The sequence below is a fragment of the Bubalus kerabau genome, chromosome 16 (assembly GCF_029407905.1).
Source record: "Bubalus kerabau isolate K-KA32 ecotype Philippines breed swamp buffalo chromosome 16, PCC_UOA_SB_1v2, whole genome shotgun sequence".
Taxonomy (NCBI): Eukaryota; Metazoa; Chordata; class Mammalia; order Artiodactyla; family Bovidae; genus Bubalus; species Bubalus kerabau.
In genome coordinates this window covers 76,378,375-76,387,316 of record NC_073639.1, presented here as the reverse complement: position 1 = coordinate 76,387,316, position 8,942 = coordinate 76,378,375, and the positions used below count along the sequence as shown (strand labels likewise).

General features: G+C 64.1%; 1 protein-coding gene across 1 annotated transcript; it reads right to left on the bottom strand.

The window, feature by feature from the left end:
- Positions 1-2,164: 2,164 nt before the first annotated feature.
- HIC2 (HIC ZBTB transcriptional repressor 2) lies at positions 2,165-7,852 on the bottom strand. Its single transcript, XM_055549971.1, has 2 exons — positions 7,821-7,852; positions 2,165-7,733 (listed from the first exon to the last, which is right to left on the bottom strand). Exons 1-2 carry the CDS (start codon positions 7,850-7,852, stop codon positions 5,921-5,923), a joined length of 1,845 nt encoding a protein of 614 aa, XP_055405946.1. The 3' UTR covers positions 2,165-5,920.
- Positions 7,853-8,942: the final 1,090 nt, after the last annotated feature.

Below are 8,942 nucleotides of genomic sequence, written 5' to 3'. Positions count from 1 at the left end.
CCACGACGTGGGCCCACCAGCCAGCACCCGGCGTGTCTCCCACTCCAGCCATGGGGCAGTTGCCTCAGTCCCGTAAACAGACCACGTGCTCTGAGGCCTCCGCTGTTGGCACAGGCTGTTCCCTACACGTGGGCGGCCCTGCCTGAGCGTGTGGCCTGACCAGCTCCTCACAGCCCTTCAGCCACCCGTTTACCGGGGAGCCGCCCACTTCCTGTGACTGTGAAGAAGTCTGCGTCCCCATCAGGAAGGAGCCCTCAGGGCGCGTGCGGATAGACACTGGCCTGGTCTCTGCCCAAGTCCTGGGAGGCACCCCCAGGGCCCGGAAAGGCTGCCTGTAGCATCGTAAAGATTGAAGGTTCTGGGGGCCCCAGTGCCAAACGAGTCCTGGTGCCTTGGGCTCCCGGTGGCCACGACCCAGCCCGCACCACACGCCTCTGCCGGGGCCTGTGGCCAAGACAGCAGCACAGAGTGGATGGTGATGAGACCTTCTGGAAGGACGGGGGACGCGGGAGGAGCCTCGCCAGTTCCTCGGGGGTGGGGGGCGCACTGTGGGGGGTGACGCAACCCTATCCATGCAGGGCAGTGGGGGCCTGTGCCCTGAGGCAGGAGAGCGGACACTAACCCTGTGAGTGGGGCCCACGCTGCGGGTGATGCCTACACAGACCGAGGGCTGCTTGGGCCCCTGCAGCCACACGTGGAGGCCTGTGTGCCCCTTGGGGTGAAGCGTGCCCCCCAGCATCTCAGAATGTGACTATGTCTAGAGATGGATCTCTAGGGTGGGCCCTAACCCGATCTGACCAGGGTGCTCCTTCAAAATTCCCCAGGAAAATGATGTCCAACCCACAATTCCACACCCAACCGAATGGTAATCATAAACTCCATGTCATTTAAACATTTTTAACATTTTAAGTCTCAAAAACCTACTTCCCACGTGTGGTCAGGAAGGTCCTGGAGGAAATACACGTCACCCAAGGGAGAACACCTGGGAGCCAGAAGCCAGGACCGCGGATGCCGGACAGGGAGGCAGGACCTCAGCCCAACCTGTGCGGAACAGCAGGCTCGGGAATCGTGTCCGAATCTGTGGAAAACAGGCCCGGGAGGCATTTCAGGGCGAAAAGGTGGAGAATTGAAAAAATACGATCATTATTAAGCCTCCAGAAAAATAAAAAGGGCCGATATACTCGCTGGCCCAGGAATAATCAAATGTGCGCCGTGATGGCCATCACGCATGCGCACTGCTCCACCGTGGGTGAAGGACCACGAGCATGGCCACGCCCGCTTTGGCTGCTTGTGCTCTGGCGCCTTTCTGGGGAGAGTTTGCCAAGCCCCAGATCACACTGCACATCTGGTAACTTACTCAGGGATGTGGGGAAGGGAAGAGGGTAGAGGGATGACCCACAGTGATCACCTACCCTGCGGCCAGCGTGTGGCTGTGGGTTTGGAAAGACGAGAAACCATGCTTAGTTTTAGGCCTTTTTAAGAGTCATTTGATAATTCAAACTATCTTTGAGTACCGCCTTTGATAAACCAAAAAAAATAAAAACCCTTTTTTAAACAGCTGAACGGGTACAGCAGCAATTGCCATGCCGTTCCGGGGACCGGCGACTGCGGGCCTGCAGCGCCTGCCGCCCCTGGAGTCCGGGGGCTGAGCTGGACGGACACCCTCCCAGCCCCAGGCCGTCCTTCCTCCTGGGTCTGTCTCCGCCTGGGACGCCCACCTGGGTTCAGGTGGGACAGTCCTCCAGGAAATGGGGCCTACTACATCGACCCTGGAGGCTAAGCTCACCCACTCTCCTACCAAGTGACCAAGGAGGGGTGGAGAGGAAGGAGTCAGCCCCTCCCCCAGCCTGATCCCACTGCCCCAAAGGTGGTGCTGGGCACCGGCCAGACCTCCTGGCATCCTGGCCACCAGGTCCACAGCCCGTCTACACACCCCATGCTTCCCAAACCACCTCAGCCGGCTTGAGCCAACAGTGCAGACCCTACTGCCCAGCTCACCTGCTACCAAGCGAGGACCCAGGCCCCTCTGAAACTCACTCTTAGGACTGAGGTGGGCAGATCCCGCCCAACCCTGCAACCCAGCTCCTGAAAGCACTGGACGGAGAAAGGAAAGCAGTTGGTCATTTAGCAAAAACACAGCCAGAAAGCAGAGACCTCACACGAGTTTCGAATCAAACTTTTAATGAAAAGATCATAAAATAACAGTATCTCGTCACTGTACATTAAGACTGCACGCTCTGAATGGAGACATCAGTGACCAGCTTTATGATACTGGAGGGCTGCGCACCCCCAGCTCTGACCTGAATTATCCAGACTCTGGAAGCAGGTGAGGGCAGTGTGGTGCCTGACAGTGGCAGTGGCCAGCACAGGAGTGCGATCGCGCGCCCCCTTCCTGGGAAGGGCGCCTAGCGGGACGTGAGTCCGCCTCCAGTTCCCGGTCAAGAAACAGCGAAACCCCATCCCCCCTATCCGACGAGGTATTTGTGAATGGGCCAGCGCCCAACCTGGGCTCCCCCAATGGGGGAGAGGGAAGCAAGTGGTGGGTGGGGGCAGGGGGTCCCCTCAGCACCTGGCCCCATGGGGCCCCGCCGAGCGGCGGGGAGGAGCCCCGGGGACCCTCCCTGCCCGAGTGAGGTCTGTTATGCAGCATATTTGAGGTCAATAAATTACAGCAATAAATAGCAAGGTGAGGTAGGGGGAGGGGCTCCCGGTAGAAAGTCGCAGTGGGGTGACAAGCCAGGGGTCCCGGGCAGCCTCGACTCCCATGGCGTACCCCCACCCCCTGACGTGGAATGTCAAACCGGGCTCTGGGCGGGTCTGCTCCACCCCTCCAGGCATCAGATTTGCGGGCTCGGTGACCACCGCTGCCCGGGGGAGCGGGGGCCTTGGTCCCTGCACGGGGCACCGCCAAAGGCCTGGAGCCTCTGCTTTCGTCCCCAAGCCGCAGGGAAGGGTGGGCGGCCCTGCCCTCCTGGCTGCCCAAGCCTCGCCCCGGCCCGGGATGGCTGCCGGGGTCCGCCCGCCCCACGGTCGATCGCACTCCTGTAGCGGCCAGTCCAGTGAATACTGACGGGTGGGGCTGGCGGACAGCCGGCGCCCCCGGGTGGCGGCCGCCGGGAACACACCCGGCTGCGTGAGGTTCTGGGTCGAGTGTCCGATTCACAGGCTGAGGTGTATGGCTATGCTGCGCGTCTCTGAGATTCAGATCTGCTTAACGGTCCGTCTTCTTTTTTTTGCAATCCTGGAGGAGCCTCGGCGGCAGGCTCGGTCTCGCGGGGGAGCGTGCGTGGCGTGGCGGAGCCCGGCCTGCCGCTCGCCCCAGTCTGAGAAATAAATACATTCATCACTGCACAAACATATTGATACAAAAGCAACACTGTCCCGAGTGTTCGCACCGTCTGTGTCGGTAAAGACCGGCCCAGTTAGCCTTCCCACAGCCGGACCGCCAGAGTCGCCGCGGAGCCGTGCGAAGGTCCTGGCTTTTTGGCTTGAGAGGGACCCTCACATCAACCCACCGGGGGTCTCCCGGGCAGAGCAGCGGGACGGGATGCACCTCCATCCCAGGGCCCAAGCCCAGACTCAAGTCCTGCGGCCACAGGCAAGGTCGCCCTGCCGCGCGAGCAGGCCGGGACCGCTTGGCCTGGCCAGGAGGCCCGGGGGCCGGTCGGCACCGGCCCCGGCTCTTTGGTGCCAGCTGGGCTGGGAGGAGGGCTCCGCGAAGACGGGGCCTCCAAGCCGCCCGCCCCCTCCTCCCCGCCGGTGGCCCCCCTGCCCGTGAGCCCTCCGGGCCGACTCAGGGCCTCGAGCGGAAGGTGGGGACTCACTGGGACTGGCCTTACAGCTGCTGAGGTCTGAAACTGTAAAAGTTTATGTAAACAATGAGATAAATATATTAGTATCTTTTTTTCTGAGCCCATTGAGGTTCCATATGCATTCAAAATGTGCTTTGGTTTAAAAAATAGCTTTTGTGAATTTGGGTGTGAGCTTTTTTTTTCTTTTCTTTTTTTTTAAATCCTTTCCTACATATCTGCTATTGTTTCCTGTTCTCCGAAACATTCAGGAATTAAGTGACTAAAGCAGAGAACTGTAAGCCGCCCTGGGCCTCCAGTGGCCTAATCTCCTGGTGAGGCTCTGACACGCATCCACACACACGCACGAGCACACACTCCATGTGAAACCAAGGGAAAAGGAGAGCAAGTCAAGCGTCCTGTGAACCCCACCCCGCCCCACAAACCCTTAATGTCTTAAATAAGAAACTAGTGTTTTGCTTTCTTGTTAAAATACAGAGAAGGCTCGATACAATACTCAGGTGGGTACAATACTACGTCGCACGAAGGTCGCCTGAGGGCCTCTATGCCCCGTCCCTGAAGCTCTGCCCTGAACCACCTGCTTCACCGGGCCGCGCCCACGGGCCTGTGTGCAGCTCCCGCTACAGACTTTTGTCGTGTGGCTTAAGTGCTGATGGGGGGGGGGGGGGGAGGGCGAGCAGAGAGGCTGGGGGGTCCTGCCTGACTTGCTGGAACAGGCGTCCCCAGAGGGGACGGCAGCAGGCTCAGCAAGGCCCCACGTGGCCCGAGCCCCCTCACTCCCCACGCCCTCCACCCGGGTCCCTGGTTTCAGCTGGAGGGTCTCTGGAGGGGGGAAGGGATGACTGCGGAATTTTTGGTCTGAAATTAAAGTAGAAAGAAAAGAGAAGAAATAAAACCAGGAAGCAAAATGAAGGAGATAAAGCCGCTGGTCCAGCCCTGTGGCTGCAGCTGGCTGAGGACAGTGGGCCGACCTCGTGACCTTGGCCCGGCCTTGTGAGCGAGCCTCTAGAGCCCTGGAGACGTCTGAGGTTAACAGAGCCCAGGGCAGGGGTGGGACTCAGGGTGAGCCCATGGTGGCTGCCAGTCCGCCCAGAGGTGCCAAGGTGAAGGGGGCCAGGCACCGGCCAGGTTGACTGTGCTGCTCTCCGGAGGGCAAGCCCTCCGGGGCTTGGGACCCAGGCGGGGAGGGGCCCTGCTCCTCAGGCGCGGAGCGCCCATGCCCACTGAGCCGGGTCAGAGCGGCGGCGGGCCAGACGCCCACGAGACACGCAGGCGCCCCTGCTGACAGGGCCCAGAGGAAAAAACAAGTGTCATGGCCACGACTGCCATCACCAACCACGTCCTGTTCAAGTCAAGAGGTAGCAAAGGTCAGAAGTCTCTCCACCTTGATGGGGGGGGGCATGATCCACACGCACGCTGCACACGCACACACACGGAGAAAATGGAAACGTACCGACCCCGCCCCGCGGCCAGCCCCCCCGCCCCCGCACCCCAGACCTTCCAGTTCCCACACTCACATACACGTTACACGGGGTTTTCGTGTCATCAACACAAGTACCTCTAAACAAAGAAGATTCCTGGGCAACTATGGGGAAGCACTCTCTCCTGAGGCGGCCAGGGGGGGCTCGAGCCCAGGGGAGCCTTTGGCCGAGAGGGGCTCCTGGGCCCGGAGGGTGGGCCCTGGCCGCAGCCGGCGGGGTGGGGCGGAGCCCCGTACATTCAGTCTGCAGACCCAGGTTCAGCCCCGAAGGGCCGGGAAGAAAAGAAACTCTTGTTGGTTTTGGTTTAAAAAACAAAATTCAAAACGAAGAAAAGAACAGATCAGTAGGAATAACAGCCACACTGGCCCGGAGGGCTCTCTAGCTGTGGAGAGGTAGGCGGTGGGGGCCCGCTGTCCCAGCGCCACTGAGCGGTGACCCCTGGCTCGGGGAGGGAAGGCGCGGACCCCTCCCTCCGGCACCGCCCCCCGCAGAGCCAGGCCGGCCCCGCAGCGCCGCCCCGCCCGGCGTGCAGACCCCGTGGCGGCTCCGGGGCTGCGGGCCCGGGTGGGCGGCAGGACCGTGGATTAAAGCTGTGTGTGGGGGGGAGGGGCCCGCCAGGGTCTTTGGCTTCTAGGAGGGGGAGGTGTGCATGCGCAGGTGGCTGATGAGGTTGCGCTGCTGCGTGAACTTGCCCCCGCACAGCTGGCACTCATAGGGCTTCTCGCCCGAGTGCACGCGCATGTGCTCGGTGAGGCGGTACTGGCGTGTGAAGCGCATGCCGCACTCGCCGCACGCGAAGGGCTTGAGGCCCAGGTGGCTGCGCATGTGGCGTGTCATGGTGCCGCGCTGCGTGAACATCTTCCCGCAGATGCCACACGGGAAGGGCCGCGCCAGCCAGTGCGTCTTCTCGTGCTGCCGCAGCGTGGCCGCGTCTTTGTAGGTCTTCTCGCAGGCCGAGCACTTGAAGGGCCGCGGCCCGGCCGCCAGGGCCGCGCTCGGCGCCGACAAGTCCTCCGCCTCCTCGTCAGCGCCCGCGCTGCCTGTCTCGTAGGCGCCGCCCTCCTCCTTGAGGAGCAGCTCCTCCTCCGCGTGCGTCTCCACGTGCGCGTTGAGCTGCTCCGAGCTGGGGAAGCCCTTGGCGCAAGGGATGCACACGTACAGGTTGTCGCCGTAGGGAACCGGCTCGAAGCCCTCCTGCCGGTACACGTAGGGCGCGCCGGCCGGGCCGCCCTCACTCCCGCTCTGCGCGCTGTCGTCGCTGCCGTCCTTGCCGTTCTCCTCCTCCTCCTTGCAGGCGTGAGGGGGCTCCCCGAAGGGCCTGCCAGCCGCCGCGCTGCCGGCCAGGAGCCCGTTGGGGACCCTGTCGCCCAGCCCTTCGGCCTCCTCCCCCGGGCACGGGCCCTTGGGCGCCACGTCCCTCCGCTCAAATGGGGAGGCGGCCGCGGGCTCCTTCTTGGCCCACTCCTTCTTGCGGGCCGAGTGCCGGAGGCTCTTGCGGGGCGGTGGCCCGCCCGGCCCCTCCAGCAGGCACAGCGGGTGGTCGTCTGCCCCCTCCAGATCCATGGGCTCACTGAGGGCCCCCCCCAGCTCGGTGTAAGAGGCACTGTTGGCGACGGGAGGGGCGGAGGTCGAGAGGGGCGAGCCCTCCTGGCTGTCGCTCAGCTGGGCTGGGTCGTCGGGGGTGAGGGAGGGCCCGGGGGTGGCAGGGGGCAGCGGGGGGCTCTTCTTGGACAAGTCCAGGCCCAGCTCCTGCTCGCAGCTGCCGCCGGCCCCGTTGGTACTGCAGCCGCCCAGGCCGGCCTCCCCGCTGCCGGGACAGATGGGCCGGCCCAGGCCGTGCGCGCCCTCCTGGCTCAAGCCGCCCAGGAAGAGCTCATCGTCGGAGCCTTTGGCCTGGGAGAGCTCCTGGGGGGCATGGGCCCCTTTGCGCCCGTCCACAAGGCCTGGGTAGCGGGTCTGGATGACTGAGGCCGTAGACAGCCGCTGGCTGCGGGGGTGCCGCCCCAGGCCGGCGCCGCCCCGCCCAGAGCCGAAGGGCTTGCCAGCTCTCTTGAGCTTGCGCCGGCAGAGGGCCGCCAGCTCAGGCAGCTGGAGGTAGCTGGCGGCGGTGAGCAGCGTGCTGAAGTTGGGCTCAGCCGGCGGCTCACCGGGCAGCAGGCGGCCAGTGTAGATGAAGTCCAGGATCTGCTGGAACACCGCGGAGCTGACCATGTCCGTGTCCAGGCTGATGAGGTTGTCATGCAGCACCAGGGACTTGAAGTAGACGCTGCTGGCGGCCAACACGTTCTTGTGGGCGCGGAAGACGGCGTTCTCCACCATGACGATGACGTCACACAGGAAGCCCTGCGTGCGCTGCTGGTTCAGCTGCAGCAGGAGCTGCTTGGAGTGGCTGGGCAGCTCCATGTCGGGCCCCATGTCCCCGCGCCCTGCCCACACGCACCACCTGTGGGCACGAGCAGACACACCCGTCAGCGGGGACCCTCCTGGGGCCTCCCCCCAGGCCGCCCACCTGCCGCCAGCCCATCTGTACGCTTGAAAACGCAGCGACGATGGGGGGCACATGTGCAGGGCAGACAAACCAGAGCTCTGTCCCCTAGAGGAAGGTGACCCCATGCCCAGATGGACCTGTGGGTGAGCAGCGGGGACAGAAGCCCCTGGTGGACACATAGCCCACATGGGCGTGCAAGCGGCCCAGCTTTCCGGTCCAGCCGGAAATTGGATCTGCACACGGAGTTGCCCAGTGCGCAGCGAAGCCACCTTCTCCTCGAATACCACGTGGGCAGGTCGGACCCGCAGCCTCCAGCAACGGCCAACCCATGTGACGATGCGGCCCGGCCATTCCCCCCACCCTCCCCATCCCCCTGGCCTGTGCCTCTGGGTGCCAAGCAGGAGAGGTGGCCTGGCCAAGCCTGGTACTGCAGGCCCCAGGGCCTTTCTGGACAGGGCAGGTTGTCTGAGCCTGGGAAACCCCGCAGACTGGCCAAAACGCGCCAGGAGGAATTCTCACTGGGGGAACGACCGTGCACAGAGCCCCACGGCGGCTGCGCGCGTGCCCACCCACAGGGGCCTTCATGTCCCTGCGCTCAGGGCCCGACCCGGGAGAGGAGCGCACTGCCCCAGGCCTCCCCCAGCAGGGATCCAGGGTCCCCACCCTGCCCCCTCGGGAGGGGTCGTGCCCGCCCACCTGCTGTCCCACCCTGGCCCGCACTTGCCCTTGTCTACAAAGACACAGAAGCCCCCATGCCCCTGTCCACCTGGGAAGGCTCTGCACACAGTGCCCACGTGGGCCGGCACTTGGCCCCGCGGGAGCCAGTCCCCCTCCTGGCCCTGGCCAGCCAAGGGGGACAAAGAGCCCTAGACGTGGAACACCTGGCTGGGAACGCCAGGCCCGGGAGCCACAGCCCCTCCTCCCCCACGCTGCCAACGCTGCCCGCACACAAAGGCTGGGGCCAGCACGCAGGCCAGGCGCTCAGCTGCCCGGAGTCCCCAGGAGGAGGAGCAGACCCCGCCCCCCGCCGCACCCCCAGCCCCCCCAGCCTACCGGAGTGCCAGGGGCCCAGAAACCATGTGAGCAGCAGCCAGGGGGGGTGGCCTCCTCTAGTGTGCGGCCTCCCTGGGGGTGCATCAATGCCTGGTCACCTGCGGAGGAGAA